The sequence below is a fragment of the Neopelma chrysocephalum genome, unplaced genomic scaffold, assembly GCF_003984885.1.
Source record: "Neopelma chrysocephalum unplaced genomic scaffold, ASM398488v2 Primary Assembly neopelma1_84, whole genome shotgun sequence".
Classification (NCBI taxonomy): Eukaryota; Metazoa; Chordata; class Aves; order Passeriformes; family Pipridae; genus Neopelma; species Neopelma chrysocephalum.
In genome coordinates, this window is record NW_020897746.1 from 6355855 (window position 1) to 6375004 (window position 19150).

The following is a 19150-nucleotide window of genomic DNA, read 5'->3' on the forward strand; positions in this document are numbered from 1 at the left end:
GCATTACAACTTATTTCTTTATGAAGAAAGGTTACAGTCACCTCAGTAATAATAAAGCCCAAGGAAACACCTCTCCCTACACCAAAGACAGTGAATTTAAGATGTGAAAGCATTTAATAAATTTGAATCAAACCAGCAGAGGCTGTTGTCCATTTTGGAGCAAAACCTATGTAAAAAGATATTCAGAACACGTCATTAGCATTTTGTTGAATTAATGGTGCCCAACACATTTAGTTATCTTGAACTCTGTACTCAAACAGAACAGGATTGAATAAAAACCTGTGTCACTTCTATTGTGACAATACTCATAGGTCCTAACTACAATAACCAAAAGTCTGCAAGCACTCAGTACTCTGAAGTACTTCCAATTCCAAAGGAATGTAAAACTTAAGTGGGCAACACTGCAATTTGTTACTTCTCATTTTACTTAAATTTCCAGTTTTCAACAGATGCACCATCCTAAAGCAACTATTCAGTAACAAATGTTATCTTAAATACATCAGGATTTCAGTAAATATACAGATATTTTTATTTAAGAGCTGCAGAAGTCTTGTCACACAATACTTGAGCACTACATGCTGGTTGTGGTTCCAGGCCACTTCCAGCTGCTGTCAGTACAACACACTCAACTTAGGATTGCTCAGGAAGTGTTCAAGGTAACCAAATCTGACATCTGTATCTGCTTCCCCTTTCCCCACACGGGTCTTTTGAGCTGGGAACAGTCAGTATGGCATTCCCCTCTTTGGCAGTGATCTAAAAACAGCTACCTGCCCTTTCAAAGGCAAAGCAATCAGAGCAAGGACAAGAACTGTGCTCAGTTTTGGGACTCCAGATTAACCAGAATAATTCAGAGGACCCAGTGACTTCTCCACTAAAATATGTATACAAGTTGGGCTGCAAGACAACCTGCTACTGAAAATCGAAGCACTGCAAGTCCCTGTTTTATGCTTTGGAACCAACTTTAACAGTGTGGCTCTTATTTATTTAAATTACCAAATTCAAACTCGTTCCCTCCTCATCAACAAATCCTGTTTTCAATAACTATCAATAAAGTATGGCAGGGAATTCTTTTAATCATTAATCTCAGTAGGCCAGGTTTTGGAGGTATTTGTTCCTTCAGTGGTACAAATAAAACCAATACAGAAAATTGCTGGAAAGAGTATCAGAATGCAATTTCATTTCTATTTCTTTGAAGTTTATTAGTGTTTGAAGTACTGCCTTTGAAACACGGAGAAGCAAATTCCTGATTTTTAAAACTTAGTATTTGACAAAGCATAAAACTGACAAATGTATAATCAAACCAACATGGAAGAACAGACACGTGAATGAGAAAAACTGCTTTGTCAAACGAAGCCTGGTTACAAATAACATCTATACAAACATCCAAATATCACTGTACAAACCAAAACATCCAATAGTTCTCCCAACTTCTCACAACACAAAGTCTTGCACAGATCCATATTTTCACAGATACTCCAAAATTATCTTGGTGTAACGACCTACCTCTGTATGCCTTGAATGAAGTGAATTGTATTCCTTCTTGAGTTCTGCCTCCCGCTCCTCAAGTCTGCTAACTGGAAGAAGAGAAATCACAAGAATTAAAATTAAATTCAGAGTTGCAGTAAATGAGGCTGACTTGCCTAAGACCAAGCAACCAGACCATTCTTAGTGGTGAAGAGCAAAGAGCAGGATAAAAAGTATGTCGGTGCCCGTGGCCTCAAGCTTTCATCACTTGAGCTTCCTAAGCACATCCACGGCAGCACAATCCTGCAATTTGTGTTCCCCTAAAGAGCCCAAGTAATATTTTCCCCTGCTGATTGTTGGTCCAGTGAGAGGGGATTTTTATGTTCAAGACCAGCTTACTGCCCACACCAACCCAGACTGCTTCACATGTGCACATGGAAACCATGGGAAGAGGAAAAGCCACATCAGACTCGATCCTGGATGAAGCCGTGAGCTCCAGCTAAGGCTCTATATTAGTTTCCTAGAACATCTCCACACCATCTCCAGAGATGTTTAATCAGGACAAACACAGATAAGGTATTTGTTAAAACAGTTTTAAGTCCTACGTGGTACAGACGTTAAGGCTTCTTCTGGCATTCACTCATATTTCACTGAGTATTAAGACAATAGATGTATGGAAAGAAAACATTTGAATATTTCTGTAGCTATTCCAAGAAATTACAAATACATCTAGCAGATTTAGGAGAACTTCAAACAATAAGTTCATATTAGGAGGAGATGAGCTGAAACAAACTGTGATATCCCAGTGCAATTAATCTGCATAAAAACTAACAGAATTTAGAACTTTCTTCACACAACATTCAAACACAAAACATTTTTTGCTGCTTAGATATGAAGTCCACCTTTTTATTTAGGTATTTTTGAGCATGATATTTATGTGACATAACCATGTGCATCAAGTTCTGTAACTGAGCTTCTCTTATTCCACTGGCCAGGTTTAAATACCCCTGGGAAAGTTCAAATTCATAGTTACATGTCTCCAGAGACTCATTGCCAGACACACATTATCTGAAGACAAATGCCAAGATCTTCTCTGCCATTTGCATATTTTCATGTTGCCAACTGGGTCTTCTGAAAATTAATTCTCAATGTACCACTGCTTTTTGCTCTGCATATCTGTATTTTGGCACAGTATTTTATCCTAATTATGCTTCAATCAAAAAAGGTCTTTGCCAGAGTCAAATGCTGGAACTAAAATACATAACTGTCTGCTCACTCAAACCTGTGTAAACATTCTTAGCTCCTAATCTAATCTTGCTCTTATAAGAACATTAAGTTCCTTGACACAACCTTTTGCACTCCACCTATAAATATCTGACCAAAAGTATTACATCAAATGTTATTTATACCAATGCAAGATCAAACACTTCCACTTCTGCCATTATCGAACGGAACAAAAGCTCTTTGGGTCAAACAGCAGCAAGTGATGCACAAGTATTACAACATATATAAAAATATATTTTACAGCACAACACGTACATAAATATGTATTTTTGAGACGCAATGCAGAACACAATATTTATTGAATGGAATATTTTAGTTTATTATTTTGAGGCAGAAGTTGTTTTAAGTCTCTTCATACATTTAAAGGGAAGTTATATGGAAGTTATATGGTAAGAGTCTACAGAAACAAGAGTCTGAATTTACAGTTAATGATGTAACAAACCACATTTTATCCACTTTGTTAGACTGGCCAGCATCCTAGTCATGATTAATTAGATTTTAAGCAGCAGAGACACCCTGGCAGTAACCACTTGGCAGCTCCACTGCCCACACCCCACCCAGTGACACTGTGCTCCCACGTGAGCCCCCATCCCTGGGCTGTGCACCACAGTTCCCAGGGGCTCTCCCACGGTTCAGTACAGCCTCATCAGGAACTTGCACCAGACCAAGGTGATGCACCCCAACACTGTTTGGTACACTCGTGTCTAGGCAGTACAGCCAACCCTAGAGACTAATTTTTCCAGTGGATTCTGGGAAAAATACTTGACAGTGCATTTAATGAAGACTAACACCACATCAGGTGTTACAAACACCCTTCTTCACAGTTGTCCATAACCAACCTTCAGGAAATCCACAAAAGCATTTCCCATGTTATGGACACAACACACAACTTGCACAAGGGTTGAGGTTCCAAAAGGGAGCACACGACTTTCTCCATCTATGCAGAATAAAATTTTAAAACATTTTAAAACATTTATGTGACCCAATTTTAAACAGTTCCTTGGATCCAGTCATAGAAGACAAATATACATATACGGGGTACTGCACAGTGGAGGATATAGCCAATGGATCTGATTACAATTTCCCTTAGGTACAAAAGTTAAAAATTGATGGTATAATGGACATTCAGCACTTTATTCTGGAAGCCACTTCCAGTTGTGCAACACATTACAGTCCTAGAGCTGGAAGTTTCAGTCCTAAGAGGATGTACACCAAGTTAAACACCCTCAATAGACACCACATTGACAATCCTCAGAACTGGTTTTTTCAATACCAGCAGCATGAGACAACACTGGAAATCTATTCTACCCAAAACATGGCTCCCATCAAGATAAGATCTTGATAAAACACCCAACTGAATATGCTTCCCTTTTCCAATTAAATACTGTGCAAGAGATCAGATACTCTCTGAGGATCTGAGACCACCACTTGACTTGAACACAGATGACTGAACCTCATGTAGAAGAGTCAGAAGAATTTTAAGGAAGACCACCAAGTTCTTGCCCCAAAACCTTGGAGAAACTTAAGTCACTATTAAAGATACATTCCTATCAGCAGTAACAGGAAACCAAATAGGAGAGAAAAAAAAATGCCTTTCCTTGGCACCCAGAAGTCCATTTCCAACCCAATTGTGGCCAGTCCCATATTAATCCACCAGCACACAAAAGAGTGGAAGTCTGGCCCTGATAACACCCCGAGGAATGGAGCTGGGAGCTGGCACTGCCTGCCACATGCTGGGTCTGCCAAGTGGCAGCCAGACATGGTTCCCATCAGTTTGACTGAAGTAACAATACAAAAAGTTCCTCTGATATTTCAATCTCAGACTTTTTTGCACTAAGATGTCAAATTCTTAATGGGTAGATGATAAAATTAGTTTGAGTATATACATCCTAAAAGCAGAAGTATCCATTGTCTCAGTTGCAATATGTCTTTATAAAGACATCATATCCTCGTTACACCATGGAGGATATTACAATGTTTAAGATATTACATGTGCAAAATGTAACACGCATCAAAAAAGTTGCACTACTCACAATTACAAGCTTATATGGAAAAAAAATTCAAAAGTCTTCAAGCATCTTAAGTTTGAGCAGAAAATGCAAATATTCTAGTGCTTTTAGGCTGATGAGAAAGCATCCCACTGGAACACTACCACAAACTCAAGCCCAAGGCCTACTTGCAACCTCCTCCAGCACCGTCAATGTCCTAACACCTTCAATGATCTGAGGTACCAATCCTGACCAAAGTTCTCTCAAATCAAACCAATCAAGTCTAAAAATGGGAGATTAAATATTCTGGTAAACTAGACAGAAGCCTCTGGAGTTTGTCTCCTGACAGCATTATGAGGAATCAGGCAGCCAAGCTGCCCACCCTGCCTGTTCAAAAGTCAGAGCTTACCTCCCAAGTCTGATGGCTTTTACCAAGTTTGGAACACCCTTCATCTGTATGTTGTCCTCTGCCTCAAACTCCTGACAAGCCTGAGGGGGAGAAAGAGAAACAGACCTGCTAGAATGGCAAATCCAACCAGTGTGATGCCTTCAAGAGGAATTACAAGTTCCTCCTACACAAGTCAGGACAGAGATCCAGCTCATTAACAAGCCTTTCCTACCACCAGGACTATCTGAAGACTCCTTGGACAGCTTTCATCCAGCTCCACTCTCAAATGCAGGTCCCCCACCAAAGTTAAGATACAGATCCAGCAGGACCTTGTGACCTACTAAGTAGTTGCTAAAGAGCACACACATGACCCATGGACTGAAACAGGGACTGAAGTTGTCAGATGAGTGTTGAACCTGGAAGTGGTTAAGACCTGGAAATCAAAGCAGCACAGAAAACTGATTTGTAAAACAAGAGATAAATTCAACCCCTTGGCGAGACCGACATCCTCAAGTAGCACTTACTGTGAACTACAGGTCTAGCTCTCAGTTTAATAAGTAGGGCACTTTCAATTATGAAGATAATTTAGCCATCAAGAACGCTCTGTTGATAGCAAATATCAACACATGCAGCTGCAATGGTCTTATCCCTGACACTTCTGGACTGTTCAAGTCTGAGCTATGTCTCAGGTGCACAGAATCCCTGTGATTTGTTACCAAACACCTGACATAAGACTTGAAAGAAATCTCCTTCAGCATTCTGATGCAACCATTTAATATAAAGACAACCATATGCCAGGAGATCAAGGATATATACAAGCCAACTTCTACACAAAATCAAGTCAAAAATCCAACCTCTTGCTCAGTCTCTGTACAAAGAAGTGTTTCACTGAGAAAACTTCTGTTTGACTGTTTTGCAAACAGTGGGATGCTCCATACATTAGGCTATTGAAGCAAGCCCCTTTCTGAGAAAATCCACATGAAGTCAGTGTGAACAGAGAAGCCATAGCAGACTGGATTTGATTTAAAGCCACATAACCAGCGACAACTCAACAATGTAAGATTCTAAGAGACATTTAAAGCCATTCTCTTAATTGCTGCAACATTTATAGCCACAGAATCATTATAACAACCAAACTCCAGCACCTAAACCACTAGCACAATACTCCCTTAATTTAAAAACCTACATGAGCAGTTAATTATATGCCAGTGGATTTCAATCTCCTCTCCTCACTTTTGTTCAGGTGCACTAATAGCCAAGTTTAAAGCAGGCCAACCACTGCTCTAATTTCCTACTCCATTTTATTTTAGCCTGGAGTCCTGCAGCCTGGCTTGGTGCAAGCTCTGGAGCCAGCTGTACCCCCTGCTCCATCTAGTGGGCTGCTGGCTCCCAAAACCACACAGCAGGCACCTGGGAATAAGCTGGGAAAGTCACTGAGAAATGCAGTCAGAAGCAAACCTTCCTTTCAGGTGCACTCTGATACTCACACTTCTCATAGAAAGATTCCTCAGGTGTAGGGAATGATACCTGAGGCACAGTGTAGGGAAGGGCAGAGTGAATCTGCCTGGTAAACAAACCAGTGATGATGATGATGAACATCATCAGAGATGAGAAATAGCCAGACTGAGAAAAAAGGGCAAACAGCTCCACATTTATTAATCAAGTACTACAATATCTCAAGCTGTTCTGTTCCTTCCTTGCTGGAAATCAAATTAGTTCTGCTGTTCTTAGTCCTTGAGAATGAACTAGGGACAATCCAGACCCCCCACTGAACAAACATGAACTTTTCAACTTCTTTCCAGGATCTATTGAAAAGCTTCCCTGTATTCTTTGGAATCAACACTAGTTGAGCCGTAGCTAGAAACAGCACTTACTGACAGAGGTGTTTCATGCCAGTTTGGTTATTTACATCATTGCGTGCACAGATCAAGTCAAATCTCAAAACAACGTTAACCTTCACAGCTGAAAGTTCATATCACAGTTTCCCTGTCAAATACAGATCCACATATATTGCTGCTGCTTCTCTGTGCAGGTATATCTCTGATATTGGATGCCTTCAAACTGTCCACCAAGAGGCTGCCTGGGTGTACGTTACAGCACTGCTGGTATCCAGAGAGCTCAGAGGAAAATAAAATATCAAATAACATCTGCAGAACATTCACAACATTTTCTTTTGAAGCCAGTGGATTCTGCTTAGAATCCGAGGAAAATAAATGTTTTTAGGTCAGCTGCCAAAGTGCTTGTCTCATATCCCAAATAAAACCTTCGGCAAGCAACAGCAGCACGATGTCACCTGACAGGGGAAATACAATCACCCCAACAGTTGTGTCACAATATCTGCAGCTGAAGATCAAGACCTGTTTCTTGGGATTGATTATGTGTCTGGGTTTCGTTTTGGTTTTTTGTTTTGATGTGGTTTGTTTGGGCTTTTTTACAAATATAGTTTTCCCCAAATATAATCTAACTTGACCACAAATTCCAAAGCCCAGGTTTGATAAACTGAGGTAAGAAAATCTGTTGTCTTCTCAGATGCAGTATGTTCTCTGGGTTGTACTTTAGCACTAGGCAGATCCAGAAAAGGAACCAAATCTTTCAACTCCCACTGCCTACCACCTCCATCAGAAAGCACTTCAGCCATGCAGACATGGTGTTTTTCAGATCCTCTCATAAATAAGTTACTTTGAGAATGATTTCTCCAGAAAGCTTACTCCAAAGCTGTCCCACAGTAAGTCAAAATACACTTCAGTCATCTTTTATTAAAAAAAAAATGTAACTAGCTTACAGCCTGTAATATAGACAGAAATGACAACCCCAAAAAGGTAGGCAAAGAAGGGAACTAAAACAAACCTGTGTAGCCCCCCCAGAACTCAGTGGCACATCACATGAGCTCTGAGAGGCTCTTACCCCTTTCTGTAACTGGAGACCAAGCAGTATCCCAGGGAGTATCATGTGCCTTCATGGAATATTGCTGGACAAACGAGCTGCATATTGCTATTACAACTTTTTAACAGCTCTATGTGCCTAGTTTTGCAGATCCAAGGTTGAAATTTCAAACATTTTAATGCTGCAAACCAATTACGAGTAGAATCAGGAGCTATCATTTGAATAATGTGAAAGACAGATAAACATTTCTTACAAGAGCTCAAATGTAAGATTGTATCAAAGACTGGTGACTGCCTCAGGCACATTGAAGTGGAAGGGAAGAAGAATTTAAGTATTAAACTTGTATTTATTGAACACCTGGCATTGCCATGCTCAGTGCACCTCCACAATATTCACAGGTGCCCTCTGCTGCCAAGAAAAGAAAACAATACATGGATTCTAAAGTCAAAGCCAGAAGACATGTGCTGACAATCAGTAAAAATTTACTAAAAACCCACAGCAAGAGCTTCCAAAAAATCTGCCTGTACCAACATCATCCCTAAACAAATCCCCAGGAACTCTGTGCTATTTACCTTGCTTTGCCTTCCACAAGTCACAGACTCCTGAGAGCTCAGGTCATGCCTTTCCTCCCCTCCCTGCACAGGTAACACAGACACCAATGCCAGGGCAGGACAATCCATGGGAAGTTACAGAGAAGAGCAGCACTTCAACACGAGTCCAGGAGCTGGACCACAGAGCCTCACCACTGCAGCACATTCCTGCACTCAAATAGACACTGCAAATCCTTACACCTCTGCCCTCCTTTAAGCAGCTTAACGAAGTTTAACAAATTATCCCAGGATGCCACACATTGCACCATTTTTTGGCAGCAAACTTGACTTAGGCAACAACCACAGCCCACCAAATATCAGGACCAAGTGCTGTACATCATGCAAGAGTGGTAACTCCACATGCATCTGCTCCCACCATCCAGGATTTCATCATCTGCTGGGGCTCACAGTCACCTGGCAGTGCCAGCAGGTTGTGCCGTCATCCCTCCCTCTTTCCATTTCCTCCTAGAGAAGCACAAACCACGGTACTTCACTCATTCAGGAGGTACTTGACAGCAACTGTTCCAGTTTCTAACGAAGGCAAAAGAAGTCAGTGAACCACAGGAACTTAGCAACTGGTTGACGCAAATAAGCTTCTCATTTCACTTGTTTAATTTCAAATGGCAGATTTATTCCAACCTGGCTGGATAAATATGTGGCTATGGATGTAATCCCACAGGATAAATTCAAGTGCAAAGAAATACGACTTTTTTTTCTTTAGCATGACAATCACTTAGACTGCACAAACAAGTACTTACAGCTCAGGACATAACAACTATGGCTTCTTGAGCAATCTCAACTGGCACATGTTTGAAGATACACAATCACACTGAACTCGACCCTGAAGCTCCAGAGCTGCCCTATCCCAGGGCTGACAAGTCTTCACTAAATGCTCACAACTGATGGTGTTCAAGAGAATGAATCAGAACTTTTTTAATGGACAAAACTTGTTCTCACAGCCTTTGCTTATTTGAGGAAAAACACAGAGCACAAGTAGTTTACATGAAGCAAAAAGCCTTGTAGTTAAAGTACAACGGGGGATCACGTTTTACCTGTTTTCTATTCTAATCCATTAATCATGCCATGAACTGCTGTTGCCATCTCAGACTCTCTATTCCAAAGCCAGGTTTTATTTGCTTACTTGCTCTGTGCCAGGCATTTGCAACTCACTCCCATTACCAGTGATAACACTACCACTGTTTTGAATGTCGACGTGGTAACAGTTGGCAATACCAGAGCCTAATTTAGATGCACAGGCAGTACTATAGGAAGTAGAAGAAGAAATATAAATAAAAGATTTGTAGCTGCACTCAGTAAATCAAAGTGACACATTGGTATCTTGGTATCGTGGCCTTGCCTATAAAACAAAACAAGGTAATGCAGCAGAGTTAGGCTACTTCAGGAGTATAACACTAGTATAGTTTTCATACCTTAGAAATTTAGAGCACTAAAAAAACCAGTTCACTTGCATAATATTTGTTAGGTGTTCAACAAATGTGCTTCTGTCCCCTTTGATCTTGCTCTGCATCAGGAGCATGTCAAATCTTCCCAGCAGCCTTTCATGTTGCCCCAGACAGCTTATCAACCCAAAGCATAAGCAAGACTCAGTGTTCAACCCAGCCCTATTGTTTCTCCCAAGATACAATTTTGCCATCAAAAAAGGTTTTTTCTTCATTAAAAGATTTTTTTCTACAATAGATAGATTTTGGAACTGTTTAAAAGTCAACACTCTAACACCAGAGCTTTATGTAGTTATGATAACTGTTTTTAATAGCATTATTTCTTACCAAAAAGTAGTTCTAGCCAACCCTCAGTGGTTCCACTGGAACAACTGAGTTTCTTGTGCAAATGCTTTCATTAATGTCATACATACACATAATATATAATTAAAACTTTCAAATCATACATTGCCTTGAATATTAAGTCTTCAAATATAACAGAGAATTTCACACAAACAGACTCATGGAGCAATATAAAATGGTGTTATCAATACATGGTAAGTGCAATTTCTAGAAGAGAAACTCAAGGTATGCTGCCAGAAATCCAAATGATTTTCCTTTTCTGTTCAACTAGTTTGTACTTTTTATTGTATTAAGAGAAAAAGCAATGGCCTATAGGGCACGATGCAATGTTGATGCCATAATCTTGTTGTCAGAGTGCAGGGTCTCCCATTGATAAGTTGTTTGGGCTGTGGGTTTAGAGCACCGGCCTTCTGGAAACAGTGTCTTTGTTACCAAAACAGACCACTCAACTCTTGTCACAATGTTTTCTTTTCCCCTCTTCTCCGCTTTTAAACACACACACACACAATTCCATTCACAAGAATCACAGCGTTTCTGAGACAAGTCTCTGCAATATGCTTTACAATCATCCATTTTAGCTTGACTTGATCTATAAAGATACAGTTCCAAAAAAAAAAAAGCATCCTGGGCTTCACTAGGAAAGACTGCCTGAAGTGTTCCTCCATCACTGCCTGTACAGAACCCTGGAATATTTTAACTGCAATGGAACTAAGGTAGCATATGTCTCTAAGATTAGCAAACACCATTCTAAACCATTCAAATTTCAGGAAGATTCAACTCTACAGGCCACCTATGTTGAACTTAACACTAGTGGACTAACACTTCTACCCTGCCATAGACTCACTCATGCTACTGAAAATTAAACTTTACAGGAACAGTATTATAAGCTTAAGTTGGAAAAGAGTTATAACTTGCTGTGTTGTGGGCAGGAAAGGTGGCTGGGCAGAAATAAAGGAAGAAAGAATAGTAAAAAGGGGCTATTTTGACAACTGGCACCCTGCTTTTAGAAACTGATCTTATCTCAGCCTTGCCACAGTCTCACTTTACATTCCTGCATGGCCCAGCAATAAAAGCTATATATTAACTCATGAACACACCAGTCTTACATCAACAGAAGGCAGCTTAGAAGTGAGAAGTAGAAAAGCAGAAAAAGTGGTGATGGAGTTTCATCCAGTGAATGTGTACCTGGATAAGAAGCAGCTCAGCAGAATGTCTAAACTACAATATATTTTCAGTGTTTCAGGAAAACTGATCACTCATCTTTTTCCGAAGCTTACACAAGCTGGGTTTTTTTACATTACACAGAACATCCCTAAAAAGGGAAGTGTTCTTCCTAAAATCTTTTGCTATAAAAACTAAATGCCTCATAAATAATTCAGGAAAAATTATATAAAAGCTAATGAGAATCAGCATCAATGCACTTCTCATCCCAGCAGTGCTTCTAAACCCAAAGAGATTACCTTTAGCTAAGCACAGACACTGTTTTAATGGGGAAATAAATAGCTTATTTTATCATCACTAACAAGGGAATAAGTCGTAAGCATCTCATGGAAAAGTTGCTAAACAAGAAAAAACCACAGTCAAAAAGGCAAACAAAACAAGCAGGATACCAGAAGAATCAGATTACAAGTCACAAGCTTATATTTCATTTGTTCACCTTAATTCTAAGGAAAACAAACTTGCACAAGAGTTAAACCCAGTTATCAAAGCACAGGAATCAGATAGCACAGATATTTAGCATATGTATTATCACTTTACAGAGCAAAACTTAAAATGCACTAATATCACTTACAGGGGGTGCAACATATTTTACTTACTTTGATCAGCATAGTTTTTTGCTTTTAGTTCAAGTTGTCGAGTTTGTGACTCCAATGCTTCCACTCTGGTCTGTAAGTCTTTTTTCTCTTGTTCTTGAGAATCTTCAAATTCAATGAATTTCTAAACAAACAAACAAACAAAAACCCAAACAGTGAAGTTAGACTCAAAAATTAATTACAGGTTTGTTGTTTTTTTTTTTTTTTTTTTTTTAAGTCTGAGTAAGGTTGTTTCTCCAAAGAGAAATGTACAGTCATTCCTAGATTTGCTTTTTCAGAAACACTTTCACTTCAAGCAGCACGTAGGAAGCAGCACAGCAGCCCTTCACAGCAAGGAAGGTGCAAGCAGGTTTCCAAAACAACTGAACAGACCCACAGGCCACATTTAAACTGAAAGGACTATTTCAGACCAGGTCCATCAAACACCCAGCCTAGGCTGCTTTGTGAACTAACTATCAACCAAGTGCCAACTACTTCAGAGAACCTGCTTGGGATTAACAGAAATCTGAATTATTTCATTATTTTCTAACTTCATGTACAACTGCTAACATGTGAATACAGGGAGTCTTGGTACCCTCAGTTTGACTGAGCATCAGTGAAGTTATTTTCACCTGTAAGCCATGAAGGTACAGACAGTGCAACAGGATAGCAGCAGCAGTGCCAATCAAAATTACATATTATCTTTTCATTCCCACCAAACTTCTGTTATCCTTACACAGGTTATAAATGCTCACAGTCTTCATCAAATACTTAATAACCATCTCCTACAATCTGTCAACTGCACAGAAGTGTCTTCATGGGCACTCTGCAACTGTGCCGATCACCTTCACCCTCTGCTACCTTCATCTGCCAACTTTGTGTCTCACAATATTCTGGAGTTTTGTGATGAATATATCACTGTTTACATTCCACAATATTGAAATTAGCAATTCACCATCACAGTAGTTTTTAAAACATATTTTGCTATTTCTCATAACCAAAAAATTAAGAAGTTCAGTGTGTATTGACAGCACAAAGAATACTTCTAATAGCCAGAGATGTTTCAGGTCAGGCAGTACTTTGTACTCTGCATTGCAAGGAGAAGGCAAGGCCACCAACACAAGTTATGCACAAGGCTCATGGAATAAGGAGGAAAACTGGACCAGAAGCCTCTAGAGAAAAAGAAAAACCCCAAACATCCAAGACAGTTTAAAGGTCAGAAAGCAAGCTGCAGCTGGACACCACATGGAAGCAAAGAGACAGTGGAAGCAGCAACTTTAAAACAGTATTGTGATTTGAATATTTTTCCCTATTTATTGCTAGAAAAAATTAGTGGGAAAAATACTTCAAATGCTCACACATCATCTATTAACAAGTTACTACTACGTTTTGGCCAATGTGATTTAGAGCTTTCACAAAAGCAGAAATTCTTAACCCTATGAAAAGAGCTTCAGTTTAACAGGGCCACCAGAAGAAGCTCTGCTTAAAAAGTACTTCAGATGCAGAAATGCAGTAAAGATCTATGAAGTGGAACAAGAGTTCCTTTCAGACAAGCTCGCACATTAGCTATCACAGGACTAGGCATGGTGTTCATATGACTGTGCTTGAAGCTACATCACAAAACAATGGAGGAACAGCTGACACCAGCCCAGGTAGCCCTGCTGTGGGGCTAAATCACATCTAAAATCCTCAGATGTGCAGAAGTCCTCCTGCCCCCTCAACACAAAGTTTGGGAATAATAATTTGTTGATGTAATATTGAAAAACTGAACCTTTAGGCTTGTTTCACGCCTCCTTTGTAGTAACTGATACCAGACTTTTGCTCCTTTTACATTAAAGATTCAAGTCATGTCTGGCCTATTCTTAGCAGACTCCCTTTTCAAAAAGGGCTTCAAAGTTTGACGCAAGTTTGGCACTGGGGCTAAAGACCAACACAGTTTGTTACACTAAACATGGGAAAACATGAAAGAAAAACTATAAAACTGTAACATCTTTGTTTAGTTGTTTCTCTGATGATTTCCCAAGTCAGACATGTCTCATAGCTTGCAAAAGGCCAGTGACAATTATACTTGTGAATAAACAGCCATTCAGAGCCATCAATGTCATTGTTACTCATGAAACTAAAGATAAGTGTCATTTTGTATTTCCTCTCAAGTTCTTCAACTGCAAGTAGGAAAACTGGTTTTGTCTGGAACAGTTTTGTTACCTTCTGCTAGTTTACCTTCATTTGGTTAAAGTTTGAATTTACTAATTCTTCAAAGCATTTTTGTAATTACAGCTGGGTATTTTTTTTTACCCTTGCTGAAAACTGTACTTGATCAAATCAGGGACTGAGAACTTTAGACTTTGAATGTTTCTCTTTGGTTTCATTTCTCCTTTCAGTGATAGTATTATCACAGCCCCAGCAGACTGATCATCCCATCCTGACTAAGCCTGCATGAGTATGATGGAAGGACTAGTCAGATAAACCACCACAGCAGCCAAGGACAGGCTGAGCACCTGAATTAAGAGACTTTTCTCTTTTTTAATTTACACTGACAATATACTCAAGTATTGCACATCATCTGCATTGTTCAATGTAAATCCAGCAGCATATTAACCACTTAATATATGGATACTAGGCATCCTCTTATTCCAATCCCAGCCACTGGTTATACAAAATACTAAGAAGACAGACAAAAATCTAGTTTTCCTCATTTTAAGTGATGTCCTGTCTGGACTACAACAATGATCTTACAACTCTAATGAGAAATGAGATTTTTCGATCTTTTTTTCCCTCCAAGAACAAGCTGAAGGACACAAACTCATCTCTAAAACAATCAGACCAAATTGCACAAGATTACAGAAGATACAGCTAGAACGATCCTTAAAAGGTCATCTTGTTTCAAGGCTCTGATGTTCAGTGTTAGTTTTGATTAGGCTATGATGAGGTGGAAGCACAGGATGTGATGCACACTCCTCCTGCATGTGCCTGCTGCTGAAACCCAAGCCTGTGATACCTTCAGCAACTATGTTTGGCAACTCCCACTTAATCCGTCCCATTTTCTCCAGGCAGGATCAACCATGTCATTTCAGACAGACCTTTGTCCAACCTGTTCTTAAAGACCTCCAATAAAAGTGTGAAAAGTCCTTCACAAATTAGACTCAGAAGTCTTTATGTCATCAATTTCAAAACTACTTTCTAAAGTTTACAGTGATAACTTAATAATAAATACGAACCCAGACTACACAAAGGCACAGCACAGATATTTGGAGCCCTCTCTCAACCACTGAATCACTTAGCAGCACATTACTAGCCAAATGAAACATTTTTTCCTATATTTATGTCATCCTCTGTCTCTTTATGTTCAGACTTGTTTTCCTGTCACACGATCCAGGTGCAATACTGAACGTATCTGATGTCAGGTTCCCACCCACTTGGCAATCTTTATTACCCTGTGACATGTCCTTCAGTAACTTGCACTACAACGATGCCAGATTCCCAGCCACTGGCATGTTCCTCCTGGAGCAGGGAGGAAAAATTAACTACACAGCCAGCTCAGCTGAACTTGGGGCAGAAAAAAATACATATAACTGAAAACAACCTGGTAACTTCCACACTGTTTTACAGCTTTCTGTAAAGTGGATCTCAGTTTTATTCTCTCAAACGAAAAATACTTAAACTCTTACTGCAGAGTGTTTACTTAACATACAATCCTAAGGAAAAAATTAACTTTGGGAACAGTAAGAAAAGGCAGACATCAAGTTCACGCTATTACTTAAACCAATTTTTGTGGTGGGAAATCCTTTTTCATGGTTGCAAAATATTTCAAGAACAGCTTAATCCCACCAGCAGCAGAAAAGCTAAAAGATACATTAACTTGACATGGCTAAAAGTAGATTTTATCCTATTTCCATCTACACAGAACACCTGCCAGCCATACCCCCAGGTCTGAAGCAGTTCATTGCTACAGAAGGAACATTTAGAGTGTGTAAAAGAACCTCAAATGCTGGTTCCTCTCCCACTTCTTTGTGGCAGGACGTGGTGCCTCTAAGTTAAGCAGAACTGTAAGCAGAACAGCAGAACAGCTGGTTCCTCCATTCCTTCAGCAATATCACAAAATCTACCCCATTAAAAGTCAGACAAGGCACTTCACAGCAACTACAAAGATTGGGACTGTTACCCACAGGACTGAGAAACAGGCCCAGAACTTCCATTAAGGTGACTTTAAAAAGAAATTATTTCAATAGTCTACAGGCCACAACTTTCAAGATGTTTCTGTAGTAAGATTTTTAAGCACAGCAAATGAAGAACGTGAATTAAGACAATGGGGTAAAGAGATTCCTATGCAAATAGTAAATTATTAATGTTCATTAAGATACTGCTACAAATAAAATTTCCTACAGCACCGAGCAGAGAGTAAAAGAAGGTATGTTAATTCCTCAGGACAGTCAGAGCAGATGACAGAGGTTGCCCAGAGAAGCTGTGGCTGCCCCAGCCCTGGAAGCGTCCAAGGCCAGGCTGGACAGAGCTTGGCATAACCTGGTCAAGTGGAAGGTGTCCCTGCCCATGGCGGGGGGTTGGAATGAGATGAGCTTTAAGATTCCTTCCAACCCAAATCATTCTATGATTCTGTGATGAGATGATATGAAATAGTGAACTTAGTAGCTCAAAATTCTCCATTTTGCCATCACCCTACACAAGTAACCTCCACAATGAAAAAAAAGAAACACGTTAAGCCAACAACTTGCTGTCTGAGAAAAATAGTGTTGTATTCCTGTTCCCTCCTTATATTTCAAACATACTGCACCCATCAGGCTACCCCAGCATCACAAAAATAGCCATAACAATCATGCCTGACTAAAACATGTGCCTCTCCTGAACATGCCACGCTGTACCTGACAGACACTTTCACACCTGTACAGCCCAATGACCTCAGCACATCACAAAAGCAACCTTTGTGCTTACAATGAAAATATGATCTGTGCTCTAACTGCACTTTGGAAAGCATCAGGAAGCTGTCTTGCAGCATGAGCGCTGGTTTTTAGACTGCATAATGCTTGTCCCCTTAAGTTAATTTATCATGACACAGAAATGGAGATGGCAGTGAAGCACACTACCAACACAAGCACTACAGCTCCTGAAGAGCCACAACAACATAATTAACCCCATATTCTCTTTCATCATATTGATACAGTTTTTGTTCTACTGCCCAAGGTCTGCTTTTTTCAATCTGCCAAATGCTGCTTGTATTTCAAGCCTGATTGATTTTCCCATGAATTAGTTCAGAAAGTATTTATCAGTCCCTTCCTGTTACTCTCAACAGAAACATGTTTTCTTAAAAAGCCTTGTACGTGCAGCTTGTGTCAAAACTAGTGATTAAGTCTTCATGGCAACAGTCCCCTGACTGAAGTCCATAAGGCATCACAAAACAACTACGTGTCTCACAAGGAGGATGAATGGTCACTCAGACCAAGAGCTGGGGGGGCATCATTCATATCACAGCACTTCATAACTAAGACCTGGAATAATAATCTGCAGACCACATTTTGCACTCATTTATAACCAAAACATAAATGAATGTTTGTACAAGGTTAATGTTTTTCAAATTAAGCTTTCATGGTCAACATTGTCTTCACCCTCCACATTCCTCTGATTTTTGGAAAATTTAGAAGGCAAGCACAACAAGAGAGATAAGCACGAGACAAGAATTCTGGAAATAGACTTGTAAGATGGCTTGTTCTATTACAGATAATGCTGACAATCCAATTTCCTTCAGGAGTTTGGCAAGACAATGAAGCTGGAGGAAGTTATCCTGCACAGCTGCTTTCTATTGTACTGTTTTATAACCTCAAAGAGATAACACTTTGTGAGTTTATTTATGCCAAAGCGATTCTTAGCACAAAAGCTGAAATTAAAACATCTAATATCGACTCTATCTCAAGCCAGAGCCGATGTCATTGAACAGTCCACCACCACCTGTTGCTGCCTGAGGCTTGATGCACCGGCTCCGAAGAGCTTCAGCCTAGACAAAGAGTTTCTCCGTGGTTTTTGCAGTGCATCGTCACTATTTTTTTTTGTAAATACCCTCTAAACGGTATTTACACCCATTGGTCTTTACATCCAGCTCCCGGCACGGAGCGCACCCGGAGGGGCCGCGACAGCGCAGCGAGCGCACGGGTCCACGATTGCTCTGCCACGGGAGAGCTCCAGAGGGGTTATCCGGGATCCCTCCAGGAGGAGACGATGCGGAGACCGAGGGCACAGCGGGCAGGGCCGTGCCCGGGTTCCGCTGGAGGCCGAGCCGCTCGGACCGGGCGCTCCCTCTTCCTCCTCCTCCTCCCGGAGCGGCGTCGCGATCTCAACTCGTCACCGGCGGCTCCGGCCCCTCGCCCAGCCCCGGCTCGGGCTCCCCGGGCCCCGGTTCTCCCTCGCCGGGCCCTGGTTCTTCCTCGCCCCCCGCGCGGGGCGGCCCCAGCCCGGGCAGCGCCGCCGCCCCCGCGCTCCCCGCTCACCTCCTCGGCCTGTTTGCGCAGCGCCTTCTCCCGCTCGTACTGCGTGAGCAGCTGCTCGTTGTCGTCCCGCAGCAGCTCCAGCTCCACGCTGGTCTCCTGGCTGTGCGCGCACACCGAGTCCAGGTTCTCCAGCACGGCCACCACCAGCGGCATCAGCTCGGCCACCACCTCCTCGTCGTAGCGCCCGATGAGCCGCTCGAACTCGCGGTAGATGGAGCCCGCCAGCCCCGACACCCGCTCCGACATCATGGCGGGGCCGGGCCCGCCGGGGTCCTCCTGGTACACCACGCCGTCCGCCAGCTCCATGGCCGCGGCGGGGGGAGCGCGGGGCCCTGGCGGGGCCCGGCGGGGCGGCGGCGGCGGCGGCTCCGGGCTCGGTCCGGCCCCTCCTGCGGCGGCGGCGGAGCCTCAGCCGGGGCGGGAGCGGCGCGCGCCTCTGACCTCACCCGCCGCGCCGGGCGGGG

The 19150-nt window shown here is 41.4% G+C and overlaps 1 protein-coding gene across 8 annotated transcripts in view; it reads right to left on the reverse strand.

The window, feature by feature from the left end:
- Positions 1-18992, reverse strand: part of SPAG9 (sperm associated antigen 9) — a 61880-nt gene extending 42888 nt beyond the window's left edge. For all 8 annotated transcript variants that reach the window (XM_027691906.1, XM_027691902.1, XM_027691904.1 and 5 more), the window contains exons 1-3: positions 18687-18992; positions 12217-12337; positions 1504-1574 (exon numbers count right to left, since the gene is read on the reverse strand). In XM_027691906.1, coding sequence (XP_027547707.1) covers positions 1504-1574; positions 12217-12337; positions 18687-18992 — 498 coding nt within the window. The remainder of the gene's footprint in view (positions 1-1503; positions 1575-12216; positions 12338-18686) is intronic.
- Positions 18993-19150: the final 158 nt, after the last annotated feature.